This window comes from Centroberyx affinis, unplaced genomic scaffold (genome assembly GCF_046629955.1).
Source record: "Centroberyx affinis isolate AG114_WGS23_722 - 3 ecotype Tasmania unplaced genomic scaffold, CSIRO-AGI_Caff_v1 ptg000102l_1, whole genome shotgun sequence".
NCBI classification, from domain to species: Eukaryota; Metazoa; Chordata; class Actinopteri; order Beryciformes; family Berycidae; genus Centroberyx; species Centroberyx affinis.
Genome location: NW_027278804.1, coordinates 726,639 through 748,430, shown reverse-complemented (window position 1 = coordinate 748,430; position 21,792 = coordinate 726,639). Strand labels below are relative to the sequence as shown.

The window sequence follows — 21,792 nt, the reverse complement described above, 5'->3', positions numbered from 1 at the left end:
TCTTATCACAAATAATGTGTTGACGCCGATAAGGCGTGGGACAAGTTAAATTAAATTCCCTGAATCAATTTTAAAGGAATATTTATGCCCAGGTCAAAGCAGAGGATATTAGCTGGGCTTGGCCGGACAAACAGAGGCGATAGAGCTCATGTCGGTGATACGAAGCTCACAGTGCGTGTTGCAATATGATAAGGCAGATAAAAAGGAAATAAAATACAAAAATGCAAATCAACACTCTCCACGAAGCTCATCTGTCCTAACAGTGGGGTGCTAATCAAATCATCTCAGTAATTAATGCCAAATTGCTTTGAAAGACTAGGTGATAACAATTTAAAAACATACTAACCCTATAAACAGTAGTTATACACAGCAGATCATTATGCAGGCTCATACAATGCAGGTGGGGAAGAACTCCCCACCACACCTCTGCGTCGCTGTGTCAGTTCTGCAGAACTCAGGGAAAAAATACCAAAACACGACTGGTGCCCAGAGATAGTCGCTTGCTTCTGCAACCACATGTATGTGATTGAATCCCTGTCTCCTCGACTTTGTGTCCCTCTGTACTTTCCAACTGTCTCCGTAAATAAAAAAACACTAAAAGGTGAGTGGACTGCCCACTCCCATTTAAAGAAAAAAAACACTGTCATGTAACTCTGCTTACAAACATTACTTCTAGGTGAGCGAGTTGAACAAAGCGAGCGAACATGCAGTAAAGAGATTCCACTAAAATGGTCAGGAATACTTAAGTGTGATGGGAGGGATGAGCACCGAAGGGATTAAGGGAGAAAAGTTTGGAGCTCTGCAGAAATATAAGACGCATTTTTTTTTTTCTGGTTTTCAGTGAAATGTCAAGTGGAGAGTCTGCAACTAAATGCACTGAGGCACAGGACACAAAAAGTTAAGTGAAAACTTTTGTTTGCAGAGAGTATAAATCTTCATTTAGGTTATGTTTGAGGTAGTATCTCCCACTCGATTGATTGACATTTCAAGCAGGCGACAGCATTTGCTCCTACACATGCTGCGGCTTAGATGTGATATTCATCAGCCGTACCTCCCTATCACTGAATTGAATTAAAAACGATGGGTACTTTGGAACCAGGATAAAGGTTATGATGTGGGTTATCTGGCACTGGTCCAACGTCAGTGTGCTGTTCTAGCACTTAGCGCTTACCAGCCAAACGCTAATACACCAAACGAGCCACAAGAGTGCCCGCTCTAAAAACTAAAATGCTGAAACTGCTTTGAGTAGCTGGGGAATTTGTGGACAATGATGATCAGAACGGATTGGCTTGTTATATGCGGTACTTAAAGGCATCGTGACCGGTGAGGAAAAAAGCAGCTGTAGCTTTCACAGGTGTGCAGCCATTGTCCGGCTTTTACATTGTTGCAGTTCTGCCATCCTACAGAGAGGGATTATTCACAAAAGAGCTGTAAGAGCTGAATTGGCTGCAACCGTCTGCTGCCATGCTGACCAGAGCAGCGTGACACTAAAACTTCATGTTCGTTCAATGCCATCGATGGGGTGGAGTGATCAAATTGTGATAGACCAGACAGGATTTTGGCATTCCCTACTTGAATAGGGGGCTCAAATGTGCGTTTGCGTTCATGTAGTGTGTTTGTTTCTGCATACATGCATGTGTACTAGCTAAAAACGTGTGTGTGTATGTGTGTGTGTGTGTGTGTGTGTGTGTTTGTGATTACCCGAGCAGTGGGGCAGCGGGGCACTCCAGTGTCCGTTCAGCTGACAGGTGAGAGATGAGTCTCCTATGAGCTGGTGGTCTCCGGAGCAGGAGTAGCGCACCGTGGAGCCAAAGGTAAACTTCTCCCCGACCATGAGTCCGTGGGGAGGGGAACCCGGGTGGCCGCAGTCCACCTCTGGATGACAGGGAGTGGGAGAGAGAATGAAATTATGAATGCATAGGGTGAACGGACGGATGGATGGATGTTGCATGCTGCACCACGTTTTATAAAACAGATAGTTCTATTTGGAGCCACATTTGAAGCCATTGTTAAAGCACCCTATGGATGCTCACCTGCAACTGCATAAATATTTATGTGCTAATCGAAAATCACTCATACTGACTCTTATGTGAAGCTGAGCCACCGCATTATTCAGCTACTGCTGAAGAACTGGCTTGGCGGAAGAATAACTTTTAATTATTATCGATTCAATGTAAAGGATTTATTGAACCTTTGCGGCCTTCGTTTTCATACAATGTTGTATTGAAAGAAAATACGCTGGCTCAGTTGGCTAAGGCACATGTACCCATGACATCCTCCGGCCTGGGACCTTTACCCCATATCATGCCCCTCTCTCTCTCCCAGTCTTCCCTGTCTCTCTCTACTGTGGACGGTCAAATAAAAGGCAAAAAATAAAAAATGCCAAAACATAATCTTCAGAAAATATGCTTTGTGTCCTGTGACAATGTCTCTTATCTGCGCTAAAATCTCTGTACAGTATGACCTCTTGTGGCTTATTGCTTAATCAATAAACCCCATGTCCAGCAGCGTTTGATTTGTGCCACAATCTACCTCGCAGTGCTGTGAATATTATTTCACTGCATCTGTTAAGTGCTTGAGAAAAACTGATGTTGAAGGGATGGGCAGTTAAAGACAATAAAGTGCCTTAATATTTATAGTTTCAACACAAAACTCTTTACTGTCTGCTTGTTCAGAACTGCCCCAGTGTCACAAACACTGCTAATAAAAAGCAGATTAGATGTAACATGATATGGTATATGCACTTGATAAAATGCTCACTGTGCTCATGTGTTTTCAAGGCTCAAAACAAATTTCAGTACATGACCTTCTTGGCTCCTGTATTACGCTTCTGACCTTTATGTATGTTTGTGTGAGCTGTCGTTTAATCAGCTTAGCGTCATAATGCAAAGCAAATTTCTGTAATTTTCGCAAAGCTAATTCCTGCACAAAGAGCCACTGAAGCCTGCAGCTGTGTATAAACATTTGAGAAAGACACTCCTGTGTATCTCTTTAATTACCATTCCGTTTGACAAACTAAATACAGTGCATCATCTCTGTACCATGAAATGAAGTGCTTTCTGAGCCTGTGTGCAAAAAATGTAGACGTTTACTTAAGATAATTTCACTTGGAATAAGTCATTACTCTTGGCTGCCCTCGCACACAGAACACGATGCACGATGAGCCGGGAGTGCAATCTCATAACCTCAGATAACCCTCGCAGATCATCGATGGCTGCTGTTATAATTTGCACCCGGTCTGTTTTGAGGGATCGTTAGCTGCAGCCTGAACAACTGGTCCCCATGTGGTCCCGTGACAGTTTGCCCATTCCTCAATTAGGCCCACTGCAACATAACCATAAGCCACTGGGACATCGAGCATTACACAGATGCTACTAGTCACAGCATTTAGCAACTTGCGCCATTAAAACTCATATAAGCAAATGGGGACACGACCAAGGTTGTGGACACAGGCGATCGAGAGTGAAACTTTTCTAATTCCTTGGCCTTGCTTCTTGGTCCAAAATGCACTAGTTAAATTAAAGTGGATTGACTGATGCACTGACCAGTAGACAGACGGACAGACAGGTGGACAGACAGACAGACATAAATAGATAAGCACACAGAGAGACAGATAGATAGATAGATAGATGGTTGATTCACCAATTGATGGTCAATGTTGTAATAAAACTAGCTGTCGTACCGATGCATTCTGGCAGGGGTTTGTCCCAGTGGCCGGCTGGTTGGCAGGTGAGCACCGATGAGCCAAACAGGTAATATCCCGGGTTACAGTCATAAAACACCACGCTGCCAAAGGTAAAGTTGCCGTGCTCGATCTTGCTCTCTCGGATGGAGTTGGCAGGGATACCTGGGTCTGTGCAGTTCACCACTGGGCGAGAAAGGAAAAAACAGAGTTATGCCATCATGCATTATTTAATTAGTTTAATCATAATGGAAGAATAAAGGACAGCATTCTCATTTAATTTTCTTTTGCTGCAAGGACTTTTCAGGCAAGACACCCATTTTAAATGTACAACTCAGGCAAATTATTGCCTGAATTGCATATTGACACTATTACTTGCTGAACTACATGCTGAAAAAGGGCCTCTTGCCCAAAATGTCAGTGTGGCACTAACTAATTAAAACTGAGTGCAGTCTAGTATTGTTTATTCATGGATCATTATGTGGAGGATTCAGTGCCCATTTGGGAATTGTAAAGTGAGTTCAGTATATTGTTTGTGTGCTCTTTATCATAATTATATGGTGATATAATAATAGTTAGCAAAACTGGCAACTTTTCATACACACCAATTTGTTTCAGAGATAAATTATGCTGAAGAGTTATTGATGTACAGGACTGTGAATGTTTACTATGGCCAAGGTGAATATTCATTTCTTGGCAAGGGTTCCTACAATCATCATACTATTAAGGTCATCTTTGTCCATTAGCTTGCTATGGCACAAAGATGTGTGTAGAATATGCTGCTACACAGCACAAAATGAAATATGGTATATAATGAAGTGGCAATATTGTACAATAATACCATATATATTGTTATTGCACTGTAAAAGCTTTAGACATAATGGTTGGCTTATTTGCCTGCATTATATCTAGTCATGCATGCCCCGCAGTAAGTTTACAGTGTGTGTGCAAGTTTTATTCTGCCTCTATTCTGACCACAATAATTCTCAACATGGCTTTTCAGAGGCTATAAATGATGAGCTCAACAAGGAAAAAACAAGACAATAAGTAATAGTCATATGGCAATCATCTGCCTAATTAACTCCACCCAATATCATCACTGGGGATCTGACTTTTCTTTCCTGGAATCAGTACAGTCTTTTTTCCCTGGTTGGAGCCTCATTTGCATAAATGCTATCTGTCAGCATGTTCACTTGTGAGTTAATAATAGAATTGGCGATATGACCTGATCAGTGGCTGTATCTGTTTATTCTACCAACAGGGAGACAACTGAGCCCAAGCTATATTAAGCATTCTCAATAGTAATGACACTTAATGCAGCCTTCTAGAAACAAAAGAAGCCATGACACATTTACTGTCACATATTCACAAGCATCCATTTTAGAGGCTGTTGAAGTCTGTGATGCCACACAGCTGACAAGGTGGTTTAGACAGAGGAAAGTAGATGAGGGTGAAATTAAGTTCAGAGCAACATCAAATTAAATCAATAATGCAAATGTGAGAAAAAGCTGGCGTAATGTGAGAAATTTCAGGGAGAATGAGCAGAAATATTTTGACAAAGGGATTCATGACAGCAAGGTTTAATATGGTTTTGCTCCTTTGATCTTTGACCATGTCTGTCTCTATTGTGCTATTCCCAGTAATGAAAAATGTGTCTCTTCACATGATCTGACTGCCAGCAGAGCTCATGCCAAGGAGAGATATTTTTAAACAGGCAAAGTCTGGCAAAATCTAGCTTTGGCTCACTCGGTCCAGAGGTGGCAGCCCAATTAAAGCCACATTGGATGCCACACAGGTTCAATTATTTAACATTCTCTTGTTTTTGAGTAAGCTGAGCTCATGTGTAGCTGAGGCCTAATGTGGCGTAAAACTAGATTCAAAGCCAGACTACCATCTCGTCACACTACAAAAGATCTTTAGCTTTCTAAAGAGTCTTTAGCTAGAAGACAAATGTGAAAAAGAAACATTAACCACAAGCATTACTATGATTTACTTTAAATTCACTTTACTCTCAGAATTTTGTCAATGTCTGGTAAACCGTTGAGAAAAAATATAATTTTGTGGAAACAAGTAATAAAAGTTTCTCTGGCATGGGCGCACACAGAAATAAACACACCACTAATGAGCCTAACCTGGGCACACAAACGCTGGACACAATTAAAACACAACTACCATCTGACACTCCCAAAGAAATGTCTTCTACTAACTGTACTCCAAGCTTTCCTCCCTCCAAAGAGATCTCTCCCCGCAGCAAGCCTCTTGGTGAAAAAGCACAGTAAACATGTAAAAACAATTCCCCGTCGGCCATCGCCTCCTTACACTTCTCATTCTGCTGAAGCCTTGTTGTCGCTGTTGTCCTGCTTCCACTCTATTCCCTAAAGCCCGGGCTTCAGATGTCGCTGCCCGTCGCCCTACCCGCAGAATCAGAACAGATAGAGGGCATTCCCATTCAAAATCAAGAGATCCGTGAGCGTCCTCCTCTATCCATTCTGCTTCTGTGTCTATGCCTCTGTACACTGGCGGTCACTGGCTGCTGCTTCCTGAGTGGTCATGATACATCTGCTGGCTGCTGAATTCTTGCGGTCATTCTAGCTGCTGATTCTTGAACCATCACAAAGCGCCGGGAAAAGCCATTTCAATTCGTTCCAACACCGTGGCTGGACCGTACCTCTGCCTGGCAGCTAGCTGCTCCACTGGCGGTTACCCTGAGCCACAGAATTAGAATTACATAGAAGAGGCTTTCGTATTCAAATATTAAAACAGTTTTAGTTCTCATGATACACCAAGAAGTTCCCTCTCTAACTGTTTTCAGTGGCTGGATCCTTGCGAATGGTTATTGAGTCTCAATCATGATACATCTGCTGGTCGTTCTAGCTATTGATTCTTGTGGCTGTGTCTTTTCTGCTCATGCTACTTCTATGGTCTGACCCTTACCACTGCATGCTGGCGGTGACAGGCGGTTTTATGCTTGAACCGTCATGATACGTCTGCAGGTTGCTGATACTTAAGGTCGTCCCGGCTGCCGATCCTCTGCCCAATCTGCAGCGACTCCGCTCCCTTACCTCTGCATGTCGGCGGCTGGTGGCTCCACTGGCGGCTGGCCTGGCACTGGGCTGTGGAGGGGCCCTCCAGGGTGTAGCCTTTGTTGCAGGAGAAGCGCACCACGTCATTGTAGTTGAAGCCATCGCCCGTGGTCCGGCCATAGATCGGGCTGCCGGGGTGGCCGCATGTGACGGCTGAGGGGCGACGCGCATCGCCCCGGGGGGGGAGCGAGTGAGAGGAGAGAGAGAGGAGGAGGGGGGGAAGTTGAAGGGGAGCACAGAAGGGATATAGAGGGAGGGAGAGAGAGGGAGAGAGAGAGAGAGAGTGAAAGAGCGAGATAGAGTATGTGAGAAAGCCAGAGAGAGAGAGAGAGGGAGACAGAATTCAATTCAGTGGATCAATAGGCGACATAAAGTGACGCATATCATAGGTATATCATTAACATATAATTAACCTTAGAGGACAACAGGGTAAATAGGAAGCAAGACATGATCTCCATAAGGAAAGGGTCAACAGCACATTTCAATACATCAATAGGTGAATAGGAGATTGAAGATCACAACAGTGAGGATATGTATCGACTGACTACAGCGCTTCTCAGCCTGAGGGTCAAGGCGGCTTGGGGAACTGCCAGATACCTCTGCACAGTCATGAGACGGGTTCAAGAATGCTAAACATATCTATTTTTGTAATGCAATCAAATCATCATGCTTGGGACTAACCCGTTTTTTCCTGTGAAATACATATTTACATCTCCTGGGCTTCCTTGAGTAATTAGTCAAATGAACAAAAGCCTGGCATGGAAAATAAATGTTTTGCGTATAGTATTCCTTTGTCTTTAGTGACAGCACGGCAAAAAACTTGAGAATCGCTGTTCTGAACAGCAGCGTCTACAGTGTGAAATTCAGATGTAAACAAGAGGAGTCAAGCATGTAAGTAGCTCTTATTCTCTCTCGCACAAAAACACACACAGGCACGCGCTCTCTCCATCTTTCTCGCTCTCAACCTATCAACCCGTCCCGCGACAACAAACACACAATCACTCTCATCCCACCTCCCCCCACCACTCACTCTCTCTTTCTGTCTCTCAAACACACATACACACACACACAATGCGTACACACCCCGAGCGTCTCTCGCAGTCAATCAGCCGGTGTGGAGAAGTGGTGTTAAAGTACTTACCGATACAAGCTGGGAGCTGTCCAGACCAGTTGTGGTCCTGCTGGCAGATTCGTACTGAGGAACCAATGAGCCTGAAGCCGGGGTTGCACTGGTAAACCACTGTGTCTCTGTAGCCAAAGTTTTCTCCAATCACCTGCCCGTTCACCATCTGCTCGGGAACGCCACAGTGACCGGCTGCAGGACGGAAAAAAAAAGCCCATTTTCAACATGGTTTATTATCTCATTTTGTCTAACTTTTATTTATCTAGGTTAGTCCCATGGAGATCATGAATCTCTTTTGCAAAGGAGGCCTGGCCGAAACAGCAGCAGCACGCTCAGTTACAGGCACAACATCAATAGAAACCTTTCATTTGCGTCTGCAGGTCCAGCAACAACACAACCTGCGCTATTTCAACACATATCTTTTGTTGTGTATTAGTAATTATAGTATAGCGCTATTTAGTGCCCAGTAAAATAGTTTCAGTTGCACTAAATGCACTGTTGCCCTGCAATACCCCTGAGATAAATAGTTTGGAGGAGATCAATTTCGCTCTTTTTTTCAGACATTACAAAGCACAGCGCTTTATCTAGCAGTCAATCACTTGAGAGTTTTCAGTTGCAATACCTTTTCAGTTCTACTTTAGAGCATTTGAGAAATAATAGCCTGCAGTGGCGGCCGCCGTACTAATGGAGGATAGTTGCAGGATAGGAGCATAATGGCACACTCTGATGGCTACTGCTGTAAAAAGGATTTATATCATCTCCAATGAATTTTTATTGTGTGATTGCGTTTGAATAAGTTTGCATTTTGACAAGCGCATTGTAAAATGAAATGAGGAGAATCATGATTTAAAAAGTCTTGGAATTGGACTGCTTGCAAACAAAATTAGGTCTGCTAGTGTATTCATGAAACATATTGGATTTGGAACATATTTTTCAGCTCATTATCTCCGAATTATTATTTCTAAATTCACATTGGCTTCAGCTCAACTTGCGGTGATAACTTCTCTCATCTACAGTAGACAGAGAGATGCATGTGAAATTCCTCAAAATCCGTCCGATACACTCATGCACGTAATCGTATTACTTTCAGCTACAATAAATCTCCTTCAGAGTGGAGGAATCTTGCTGAGATTTCCACTGCCACTTAAAGCCTAGGAAATTGCCACTGACTGCGAGTCTGATTTCCCTAATTCACTCCTGCGCCCGCAAACTCAGCCGAGCATTTTATTATCACACTCCAGTTGAGAGCAGCCAGATCCTGTGAAGATAGTGCTGAAGTAGGCTACTATACTGAGGGGTCCCTGGCTATGTTAACCCTGACAGTCATATCGCTAGACGAGAGCGGCGCCTTTCATTTAACGAACTGAACCAATCTCGAGCCGAGCATGCAGCGCCGGTGCCATAGGGTTGACAAATGGACTAATGCATCTGCCGGAGAAACCGTCACGTTCCGCTGCTGCGTGGGTTTGAATCCGGCTGAAGCAATTCTGTCACATTTCTCTTTCACAGCGCGGCGCCGTGCTGAGCCGCCAGTAAGCTAAGCTGTACCACATTTGCTTGTTTATATATCCATCACAAGAGCTGAAATCGTGCTGGTAGAGCTTGGCAGACGTCTGATGGTTTCAGGCCAGTCGTGGCTCGATAGTCGCTCTCTCGCATTTTAACATTTTGGAAACACCGAATCATGCTGACTTGGTGGCCGTACTGTACAGCATCCTGCTCCAGTCGCCCCAATGCAGTTGCCAGAAGAGCTCGCACATTCGCACTGCATTTTTTTCCCCCTTATGATCTCCGGCTCCAGTAGTCTGACGTGTGCCAGCCCTTAGGAAAATATAAAATGATTTCATCGAGCGTTGCCAGGACTCGACAACAGAAAATGTATTTCACATCTCTCCAAATGTTTTAAAGGCATTGGCCATACATGCTCGGTCAGGGGAACCAATTATCGTCACCCTCTGCTTCCCCATCTGGTTCTAGTCTGGGTGTGAAGGCTCAACCCAAAAAAGCTGACATTGTTTCTGAACAGCTCCGCAGCAGCGTTTGACCCGGGTCACGGCGTGTCCTTTATGGTGTTAAAGACAGCATTTAGACCCTGCTTACCCAGACACAGAGTCTCCGTGCCGCTCCAGAGGCCGGACAGCAGACACTCTCTAACAGCAGAGCCGGTTAAAACATAGCCGACGTTAGAGCTGAAAATGGCCGACGCTCCGAAGGTAGTTTGGGTCCCAATTTTCTTTCCATTAGGGGGAGTGGGCAGATCTCCACAGGAAATGACTGCAGTGAGATGAAGAGGAGGTAGAAGCAAAGAGGACAAAGATGGAGGGGGCAGGGGAAGAGAGCACAAGAAGGAGAGAGTGTGAACGAGAGAGCATAATAGAGAGTGAGAAAGAAAGCAAGAAAAGACATAAGTTGGCTTATATCTTCAGAGTCAATGGGAGTGCACAGTCATTTACACCCATCTCACCGACCTTAATGCGATAAAAGAGTGACCTTTACTATTTCACGGTGAGGATAATGATGGTGTTTGCCTTTGTCCCGACATCTTTCATCATGCTGGCTGGCGTCTCCTTTCACCATTACTGAGGCTATTCAGCTCTTATGCTTCTAAAAGAGTAGTTCCCATGGCAGCATACAATAGAAACCTTTTTATGTCCCATCCTACAATAAACAATATCTAACTTAGGCTGAGACGGGGGGGTGAAAAGTATAAAAAGTATTGTTGCGAGCTGCTGATTAAGTGGGCTGGAGGTACTGAATATATTCTTGCAGTCTATTAAAACATTGTAATCTATGTTTTTAGTGCACCTGAGGTGAGCCTGAGGATAGATTTTCAGACATGGCTGGATAATAATGTTGAATGCTATTCTATTCTATTCCAAAAGTTGACTCCAGACTTTATAGACGCTGTGACAAGGACAGCGTGCATGATTTAAGCCCTCCTTATTAGGAACTTATACACGTATATAGTGTGTACGTGTGTGGACTATGTATGGTATTTTTGTTTGTACTGATGTTGTATTTTTTATGATACAGCAGCACAGGGTGTCCAAGACACCTGAGGTTTCCACACACAGTAGACTGCTTCTCCTGTGCTGGATAAAAAATTGATTTAGGGACATTTCTTTAATCACATTTTCCTTTCGGTTCAGTTAAATTGTCCCTTTTGGAATGAGTACTTTGTAATATATTGCATTTAGGCATTCATGTACTGTTGAGGTGTTGTTTTTGTTTTGTGTGTCGATGTTCTTTCTTGCTGCAGCATGTTTATTTATGTGATGTAGTGCCAAAATTTATTACATGCTGTACAAAAAGCAGAAGCTGCTGGCCTTGGCTGGTTACATTGCTATCAAAGAAACACAACATGAATACAGTTTATCCTGTCCTGTCCTATTCCACACAGTGAACTCCCAGATAAGCAACAAAAAGGCACTCACTTCTGCACCGAGGCCTCTCGTTCCTCCAGCTCCACGCCCCGCTGGCCAGGCACTGGATGTGGGCGGGGCCAACGCGGTAGTAGCCAGGGTTACAGGTGAAGATTATTTTGGTCCCGTACTCGTAGTGCGAGCCGTTGACTATCTTCCATTTGCCGTGGTCCAAAGAGAAGGAGCTGAGGCTGGGGCACATCATGACTGCCAACAAAAACAAACACAAGAGAAGGGAGTTGATAGTTTTGGCGTATTCCACTGGAGTCAGTTATATTTATATCTTTTTTTATCCCTTTCACACTACCACTACTGAGACAAAACCTGATATGTTCACCAACTCAACAATAGGTACTACAAATAGTCGGAATGAAAATTTGAAGACAAACAAAATAAGTCGCATAAACTAATCCATGTGTTATGATGTAAATAGCAACTTTCCTCAGCTGTTATATTCTTCCACAACAAAAAAAGCTATTTATGAATTGGCGTTAAAACCAAATGAGTTTCAAAGGAAGCTCTGTTTCCCCTATGTGTTGCGAGGCGCATATACAGCAGAGAGTAAACACTGGCCTCAGGAGGAAACAATGTTGTCAATCACTTGTTACGCTGACTTTCAAACTTCTGTCAGACAGCGACTGAAAGAGCTGCACTGGCATGTAGCACACTCACCCCGGCGCCAGCTTTAGATTTCCCCTCTACCATCTTTTTCTCTCTCATCTATCCGTCTTTTCATGACACCATCCTCCATCACCCCCCACCCTCGTGCCTTCTCTCTTCTGCAGCATTTTGTCATGGTTGCTCTAATCTTTACCAGCTTTTCCATGACTTTCCACAACTAAATCAGAGTGCTGCCATGACCTGAAAATGTTATCCCTTCCTGATTTATTAATGTTGCTTTTTTTTTTTCTGAAGAGGTGAAGTCAGGTTTCCACTATAGTATTCTGTTACATCCCCACATGGCCATCTTGGTAGGAAAATAACAGGTGATTGTAACAAATTAACAGATGATTATAATCAAATGGCCAATGAGCTGCGTATATAGTAAAGCACAATATTGGTAGGAAAAGCATGTGACATCATGGGAATACTATGAATAATTGGAACTGCTGTGAGGAAAAACAAGCTGGAAAATACATTCATCTATAATAAAGCATTCCTAGTTTCCTACATAGTACCCTACTACCCTGAAACACATTGTAAAATACATTCTGCTCTATTCCTGTAATGTATTCCCTCTATAGTACGCTGCCTAGTACCCTGAAGCAACTTGTAAACTAAAGTCTGCCATATTCTTGTAGTGTGACCCATTTGTGAAATTCCCTGATATTCCATGACTTCCTCAGAGACTTTATCAAACTCCTTGACTTTGTTTGGAATACACCTCAGAATTCCATGATACTCCAGGAATTACATGACCAGAGGGAACCTCATTCTCTCTCCAACCCTAACCCCCATGAGTGACGCCTCTGTCCCGACGTCGCTCTCCCCTATCCTCCTCTCCTCCCTCCCCTCGGCTCAACCGCACAGTGTGTTGATGTGGTTGTCCCACCTCTGTCAAATCACTCTCCCTCCTCCCCTAGCCTCCTCCTGTCTCCTCCTGCACTCACCGGTGCAACGGGGTATCTTGTTGTGGTTGCTCCAGGTGCCGTCCGGCTGGCAGACTGTGGTCGTCAGCTCCTTGGAGGAGAGCCGGTAGCCGCTGTTGCAGAAGTAGGTCACGCGTGTGCCGACGGAGTAATCAGCAGCGAGCACACCTCCGTTCACCGGAGCGCTGGGCACGCCGCACGACACAGCTGCAGGCGGCGAGAGGACGAGTGCACAAGCACACGTGCATGATTATGTACAAGACACATATTTGTGGAAGAAAATGCTATATAAACATACCACACAAGCACACAAGCAGGTAGGACCCACACATGCAAAAATTTCCAGTTTGAGTGTATTTCTTCACAGAAACTCAGAAAACCCACCCCGCGCACACACACACACACACACACACACACACACACACACACACACGTTGATTGAATCAGGGTTACTGCGTCCACAGAGCCTCCTAAACCAGACGGGAAACTCAAGATGGTTGGTTGCGAGGCGTTTATCATCAGAGCCAAGCAGGAGAGAGAGAATAAAGGGGGGGGGGGGGGGTGAAATCAACATCTGCAGGCCCGCACTAAATGGGAACAGTTATGCAAACACACACAACATAAAACGCAGCGGCAATGATAGCGGCACAGTGTGAAACATCATAGGTAGGGATCTGCCCGCATGGCCTGAAGCCATTACAGCGGAAAACAAACCCGCCCCCCCGACACACACACACTCCTGCATCACCGGAGAATCAAATTCCATTCATTTGTAAGTATCGCCAAATCACAACAAGCACTTTCTATTATATATTATATTCCTCAGATGAAAAGAGTTTGAAGGAATGAAAATTTAGAGTGTAGGAGATTACTAAATATTGTGATTCAATCCATAGAGTCATAGACAGTATCTTTGAAATCCTCTAGAATGCTCTGAGAGTGTGTGTTGTCCTCTCTGCTCTGCAGCACCACACAATGGGCGTCATTCATGAAACGTGCGTATATGCAATAAATCGGCATTCATCTTTTTTTTTCTTAAATGAATTCATTCTTTGATATTCAAAATCTACGTGTGGTTGGACTGTGTGAGGGCAGATACCCTGAGGAGATTTTTATTCTTTATGCAAAGTCACGTTAAGCAATTACAGACCTCCTGACTGACCACCACATTAACAAAGCTAGGCCTATATGAACACATTCATAGGGAATTCTATTCCGTTGGTTAGAGTTAGGGTTTAGCTGATTGATCAGTGATTCATTCTGATATAAAGACCCACGAGCGCGCAGCCAAATGCAACAATGGTGCATTTGCTGTTATTGGAGCAGCCTTGAAGGAATAGTTCACCCAAAAATGAAAATTCTGTCATCATCTACTCACCCTCATGCCAAATGAAACACAGGTGAAATTTGTTAGTCCATGTAACACACAGGGAGGTTGCCAGCACAACTTGGTAGCAGCCAAAACAACTGAAGTCAATGGGGACCTGTTCTTTAGAGTTCCAAAACAAAAACAGCCAAACAATCACACTGTGAATAGAAAGACCTATACACCATTATTTGTTGCAAATCAATTAGCTGTAGTTAAGATTTGCACTAAATGATGGTGTAAATATACTGTAGGTCTTTTTGGAACTCTGAAGAACTGGTCCCCACTGACTTCAGTTGTTTTGGAGAAGGCTGCTATGGAGTTGTGCTGGCAACCTCCCTGTGTGTTATATGGACAAACTTCACCTGTGTTTCAACTGGCATGAGGGTGAGTAGATGATGACAGAATTTACATTTTTGGGTGAACTATTCCTTTAAGGACCATAATATGTCAAATTCCCATATTCTGCAGTACAGCAGGCTACAAGAAAAGAGATTTCCACGCTATTTCTGGCCTGCCAAATATCATAAGAGCAATAGACTAGCCACATGTGCGCATCAGAGCACCATCTCCCAAAGCATTTCCCTATTTAAATACCCTCCTTTAAATCCATATTTACAGGTGGAAGCCATGACTCATTGGTGCTCAGCTCAGCAGTGCGGTCGTGCGTCTTGACCAGTATGCTGCTGGAGACGCACGGCGCATCGCTAAGTGATCTTTTCCACTGACTGAATGGAGGTTAAATTAATCAAGGCTAACCAGTTTGTCTGTAGGTGACAGAGGTTATGCCTTGATCACAAGGCTGACGACGCTCCTGACCGACCCTCAGACCCCTCAGTCAAATAATTATCATGCGTGCACTCGCTCCGTCACAGAGCGCACCATAGGTATGCTGGAAGGCAGGTGGATGTGCTTGGACTGTCAAGAGTCAGAGCCTTCTTTTTAATTTCATCCAAGGTGTGATGTTACTGATGCCAATGTTGCAGCATTAGCATCAGTAATTTCTGAAATTATTTTTAAGAGTGAATTTTATTTACAATTGGCAAAATACAAGAAAAAAAACATACAGTAAAGACATAATACATCTTCAAAGCACATAGAATAAAGACACCACATCACACAAGACAACAAAGATCAAAACAGTAATCAAGTAAATAAACAAAACAAAACATATGGTTCTAAAGTATCCATGTAACTAAAAAAAAAAAAAAAAAAGTCAGTAATTTCAGTTTTGTTTGTTGTTTTTTCTCAGTTGCTGTCACTCCACTTCTTACACTTTTAAAAAATTATACATTTTTTTCTCTCACTCCCTACAACAACACTTCTATTTTGTTCTATTTCAGTTTGAGTTTTTCTTCTTGGGTGTCTGTGCCATTATACGCCACTCCAGTAGTGCTTTCCATTTGCACACGACCCTTAAGTCAGCAGACCTGCATCGACATGTATGCACATCCAATTTATGAACAAGTGCCATTCAATATCAGATACAAATGGGATATGCAAAAATCGAGAGTCTGCACATGTTTCATGAATCCCACATTGTTTTTTTGTAGGCATGTTTCTTAAGAACAAAGAGAAAAAATTAAGAAAAGTTTTGTGAACGAGGCCCAATGAGCCTAATAAAGATACAAGTTTCAAATTCTAAATATGTACAACAGCTGATAACTCATTAGCATTCCATAAAAAAATAATTTCATAGTAATGATCTACAAACAGTTAATCTTTCAGACCATTGTATGTTAGAAGATCAGTGGGCCTGGTATGTTATTTGAGTTATTCTAGAGAGCGGGCATCTGAATAAATGCATCAATTCATTTACAGCCATGTTCTACCTATGCGCTTTTTGTGCAATTAACAAACCAACTACATAAATCACAGATGTGAAGTATCTTTAAATCATTTTGAAACGTGTACATGTTTTGACTCACACCTGCTCCATAATAAAATGCAATGGAGCAATGGGTCTTCATCTGCTTGCCTGTGTGGTACGCGCGTGAGCGTGAGCATGCGCATGTAAATGCACACATGCGCACATGTGAATCAACGAACCCAATTAGCTGAGTGAAACCCAATTAGTTGAGTGAAACAGCGGCGCAGACACCGCATGCTAATGGGGAGTTAGCCAACGTAATTTGAAGAAGTGGAAATTGACAGAAGAAGGGGGAATTGATTTCTGTTTCCTTTCCACCTGACAGGGCAGCGGCTCTCAATCAGGCGGGATTCGGTTCAGCCGATAACAACACGAGAGCGGGGCCTGGGCTGAGACGCCGGGGCCCCTCCGGCGCCTGTCTGCCTGTCCGCCCGCTGAGCGCCGCGGTGCAGAGGCAGTGACCAGAAGAAGAGGGAAGCGGGCGGACAGGAATTGGAAATAAAAGGCTGCCAGTGCTGATGAGCTCACCTTGACATGCGGGAACTGGCGAGTCCCAGGTGTAGTAGCCGTAGGAGGTCTTCTTGCAGACAGCTGTGCCCTTTCCGATCAGCTTGTAGCCCCTGTCGCAGGCCCAGCGCACCATGCTGTTGAGATGACCCCCGGTCTGGCTCACTACAAAGCCGTGCTGCGGAGAGTCTGGGGTACTGCAGTACATCGCTATGATAGATGGAGCGAAAAAAAAAAGAATAGCGAGGAAAGAAGGAGAATGTCAAGGCAAAGGAGAGAAGAGAGGTGAAGGAGAGAAGGAAAAGATAGAGAACAGAAAAGTAGACATTAAAAGAAAAGAAGCAACAAAAAAAAAAGCAGAGAAAAAAGAAGTGGATGAGAGGCATTAACAAAGGATTCCGGTGAAAAATGTTATTCACAGGAAAGCTCTATTTTAAATGCAGAAAGATAATGAGGAAAAAGGCCCGAGGAGTGTCACATCTATTTAGCACTCGGGCTGTGTGCCACACAGCCGAGGCACTCCTCAAAATCACATTATTACTATTCCTCTCTGGCCTATGGGCAGACGCATATTCAATTTGCTTTAACACATGCAATACGGGTGCATCCTCCAGTTATTTGTTCCACAGCCTTCCCTTCCCTCATCTTATAGTCCGTCGAACACAAAAAAGGTAGATTTGATTTTCAGAAGACGAGCCCTGCATAGCCGATGGGACGGCAAATGCGAGCGAGGGCCAAACGCTGTCAAACACTCCTTCAAATCAGCGTGACTGGGAGAGAGAAGGGGTTTAAGACGAAAAGACACACACCGGAGTTGAGGTCAACTCCTGTTCAAGTCAATCAAGTCACGGAGCGCTTTTCCTTAAAAAATTCATCTCACCAAATAGCTTTCGCAGTACCGCTCTCGTGTATTAAACATAACGGAGAGACAACACCTAAAAAATGGATGCCTTTTGTTCCTTTTTTTTTCATTATTATTGATGTATTTCAAATGGAAGAAGATCCCCTATGCCGCTCTTGCTTAGCACCACTTGCTTTATTAAAGAGCCAATTAAGAATTTAAAACCTTCTGAAATTAAGGAGTGCAAAGCGGCGTGCGAGTCTCCCAGTGATATCCTTCCTGCCCCGTGCTTTTCGTGTGTGAAAACCAGCCCGTCGCCGTGAAATAATTGACAGTAAAACAGAAGCGACCTCAATAATTCATAATCAGTCACAGCATACTGTAAAACCACATCGAGAAAAAAAAATCACGGGTTCACATTGTATCCCAAAGTAAATCAAATTTGACTACACAATACCCAGTGCAGTGGGATCACTTGCTTCATTTAAGATTCTCTGTGCAAGAGCATCAGCTTAGTGCCTAAAATTAATCATTTGGAACCCGTGGCTTTTTTCCCCCCACTCTCTGCAGTTTAGAAAAACACACGAGAGAATATTCCAATAGCACTAATAAAGAGAGAGTATGATTATGAGCAGGATACATACTTTGATACTCACCCACGTATCTGATGTGGAAGCCGCGGCGGTTGGTGCCGTGGTCAGAGGACCAGCGCAGCAGGAGCTGGTGGCCCGTGGTGGTCAGGCTGAAGGGCGTGTCAATGTCGCCACTCAGCGACGCCAGGCTCTGGCTGTAGATGTTGGGGCCTGCACACGCACGCACACACACACACACACACACACACACACAGTTGCACCGGGATGGAGCCACATCAAAAACAAGCATGCATGCCGACAGACAGATATGCATCTTGTCATTATCAGGAATACGCAGAATTAATTACAGATATGCTGATGAGAACACACCCGCCGCAACATATCGCACATTTCCAACAACATCTGAGTATGACATTCACCAATAAAATACCATTTGCCTTCCTGCTGGGTCTCCACATCTAAATTTCAGCTCTAAAATAACACGTTCAGAACATTCACACCATGCCGACGTGTTGGTGCAAAACATCAAAAAATGTATGCCAAGCATGTTTTACCATAAAGTAGATTCTAACTCTACTTCAAAAAACTTGACACTTGCGCACATAAATAGGCATTTCAATGAAACCAAAATATTTTTCTGGCTTACTAGATTCCCCATTGAACTCACCGTCAAATATCTCCAATATATCGAACTCCTTCTCCGTCTGGAAGAGTTCAAAGTGCAGAGTGATGTTGTAGCCCTTCTCCACATTGATCAGCCACGAGCACATCTGGAGGTTGGGGTAGTTTTCGGGGTAGCCCGGACTCAGGATCACCCCCGTCGAGTCAAAGCGCACCTCATGGGCCGGGCATTGGACTGGGATGAGGCGAATGAGAGAAAAAAACAGGACGAGGGTTAGAAGAAGAGAGGGATATTTGTGATGAGAAAGGGGAAGAGGGGAGAGAGACGGGAAAGAGGGAGATGAAAGCGCAGTGGAGGCAGATGAGGGAGTGGAGACAGGAAGGGGGAGAGAGGTACAGTAGAGAGTGAGAGGAAAGGTGAGAGGAGAGGAGAGAAGACAGGAATGGCTCCGCTGTGGCTGTGGAAATTACATTGAAATAATAACTAGTCCTGAAACAATTACATTTCAGCCAGACTGATATTGCACCTCAGGGCTGAGCGGGCAAGTCTGCTGTTGTCACCAAGCCCCCCTGATATCAATCTATCAAATAATACATCTCAGCAGGTGGGACAGCTGACTTTGTATGGAGAAATGGTGTGTGTGTGTGTGTGTGTGTGTGTGTGTGTGTGTGTGTGTGTGTGTGTGTGTGTGTGTGTGTGTGTGTGTGTGTGTGTGTGTCGGCTCAGAGCATTCGCTTCATTTCCTGCAGGGTGACATATCTGAAATAATGACTGTCCTGTGGTGGGGTTTTTTTTTTTTTTGCTGGTAACAGAAGTTTCTCTTCAGGGCCACTAGTGAAGAAACATGACACATATAAAAGGTTAATGCGAACAAATGTTCCAGATAAAAAGGTCACCGGAAACAATCGGATATATATCAGGGAAAAAAAAGCAGTAGGAAAGAAATGTAACACAAAGCACTATGAATAAGCCTGCTGGCAAGCTACTGAAAAAGTTTTGACTGGTTGAACTAGGATAGTTCCTGCCTCAAAGGCATCGCGCCACACAAGTGTATCTCCAAAAAAGTCAACTTTTCTAATTCTCAACAGCACATTTTTTGAAATGACAAAATGCACTGAAAGGTCTTTGTGGGCCCCAGGGTCATGAAAATGTCTCAGTATCTAAATGACAATGTAAACGCTTGGAAAAAAGTAACAAAAGGAAAAAAAAAAGTTAATAAAATACCAAAAGCATTATGAGGTCTTCACATGGCAGCATCAATATAAATGAAAGTGCTGTACCAGTAGTTGCGGGGGGCCAACCAACTCTCAGTTTGATCCATTCAGGAAATAAATTCAGACAGCAATTCAATACTGAACAGCAACATTTCCTGACTGGTTGACAGACAGTTTGTGAGAAACGTAAATGTCAATATTTTCCTGTATGGGCTATTTTTGTGATCAGCTGCTTTGGTTTTTCGAAACACAATCATACATTTCTACAGAGATAAAAATCCACTTGCTGAACTGATTAAACTGAGAGGGATATTGACTCCAACCTTCTCATGTAGGCATTTCGATGGCCTGTTCTATTGACTCTTTCTTCTCCACTTTCATTGTAGAAGCGCTACTCCTGTAAAACTCTGCCACATTGTTTATGATTTATAATATCCCAACACTCAAGATATTGAAGTTACCAAAGAAGTTCAATCTTGTTGTTTTGAACTGCTCTATTTTAGTGTCCATGTTCTGTCTGTAATGCTCAGTGTACTGAATTGCTGTTTGCTATTTCCATTCACTGTGCTCTCTCACTTCATTCTTTCATTATGTGCTGTGTATTGTGCATATAGAAAATAATGAAAGTTATGTCTGCGCTGCACGTGAGTCGATGTTGAGTGGACTAAAGCTACATGGATTTGTGTCTGTGTATTGTATATATTGCACACGTGCCCATTGTTCCCTGCAGCATTATATGCTGCTTAGAGGTATAGAATTGACTAGATATGACAAGATGACGCACTGCACTGAGAGCCATCGATCTAGTAAGAGTATCGTTATTGAAATCACTGAGCCTCCAATAGTCTCCAATGCTTTCTGATAAAATGTTTAATAAGCTGACGTTGCCAGGCAACAAATACAAGTCTGGCCAGTAAGCAGTTATGGCTTAAACTGCTTTGCCTCAAAATTTAGGTGCAGGGATTAAATAATGAATCATGGGGGGGCTTTAAATGTTTTCAGACACCTCAATGCTGCAACTTTTTAAGATACAAGGATTTAAGTGTTCCACGATAAGGACAGGGAGTTACCATGAAGAAAGAAGACAGACTGACGCATATAATGTTCTCAAATGGTGGTTCGGCCATACTTTAATGTGGAATTTCTGTTCCTTAGGCAAACAAAAATGCGATTCAGCCTGTCTTTTGCTCTACAGATGTAATTAAATACTATTAATGCACTTTACTATAATATGATATTGTGCACTGTGTGTTAACATGTCCAGAGCATTATCTGCACCAAGGTTAGTATGGAATGCAATCAATAAATGTTCTTAATATGATTTGTTTAAAAAGAACTGGCCTTGGCATTTGTTAAATCTTTCAAATGCTGCAAAAAGTGTCTTGGTGATGCCATGTACGAACCAGCAATTGTTTAATCACACACTCAACACACTGTACACATGTCGAAATAATGACATGACAACAATTGCTATAGAGTTGGCTACAGGAACATCATATTGTAAAGCTGCTATAAGTGCAGTGAAGCTGACAGAAGAGCAATTACATTCTGTTTTCATTAGATTTCCTGACAGAAAAAAATGTGATGAGAGAGAGCGATGTGACAACATTTCGTGGGCCAGACTCAAAGTCTACCATGCAAACAAAGCCGTCAGCTCAATTGCGGCTCGACAGTATTCTTGATCAAAGCCAAGGCATAACCTTGCTCACAGGCTTTCCCAAAGAGAAAGCCTGGGGAAACATCTTAAAAATTAGGGGGTACTTTCGGGTGAAAACACACAGCCACGCAAGGACATGTCAGCGTTATCTCGTAAGCATAAGACGAAACAATTAACGGCACAAGACAGAGGGGTTGACGGCAAACAAAAGCGGAATTGGAGA

The 21,792-nt window shown here is 43.4% G+C and overlaps 1 protein-coding gene across 1 annotated transcript in view; it reads right to left on the bottom strand.

The window, feature by feature from the left end:
* Positions 1 to 21,792, bottom strand: part of LOC139647843 (CUB and sushi domain-containing protein 3-like) — a 221,515-nt gene that overhangs the window by 41,140 nt on the left and 158,583 nt on the right. The window contains 10 exon segments of the mRNA XM_071523829.1: positions 1,702 to 1,875; positions 3,683 to 3,868; positions 6,745 to 6,918; positions 7,907 to 8,080; positions 9,989 to 10,162; positions 11,323 to 11,517; positions 12,921 to 13,106; positions 16,664 to 16,852; positions 18,140 to 18,286; positions 18,744 to 18,932. Coding sequence (XP_071379930.1) covers positions 1,702 to 1,875; positions 3,683 to 3,868; positions 6,745 to 6,918; positions 7,907 to 8,080; positions 9,989 to 10,162; positions 11,323 to 11,517; positions 12,921 to 13,106; positions 16,664 to 16,852; positions 18,140 to 18,286; positions 18,744 to 18,932 — 1,788 coding nt within the window.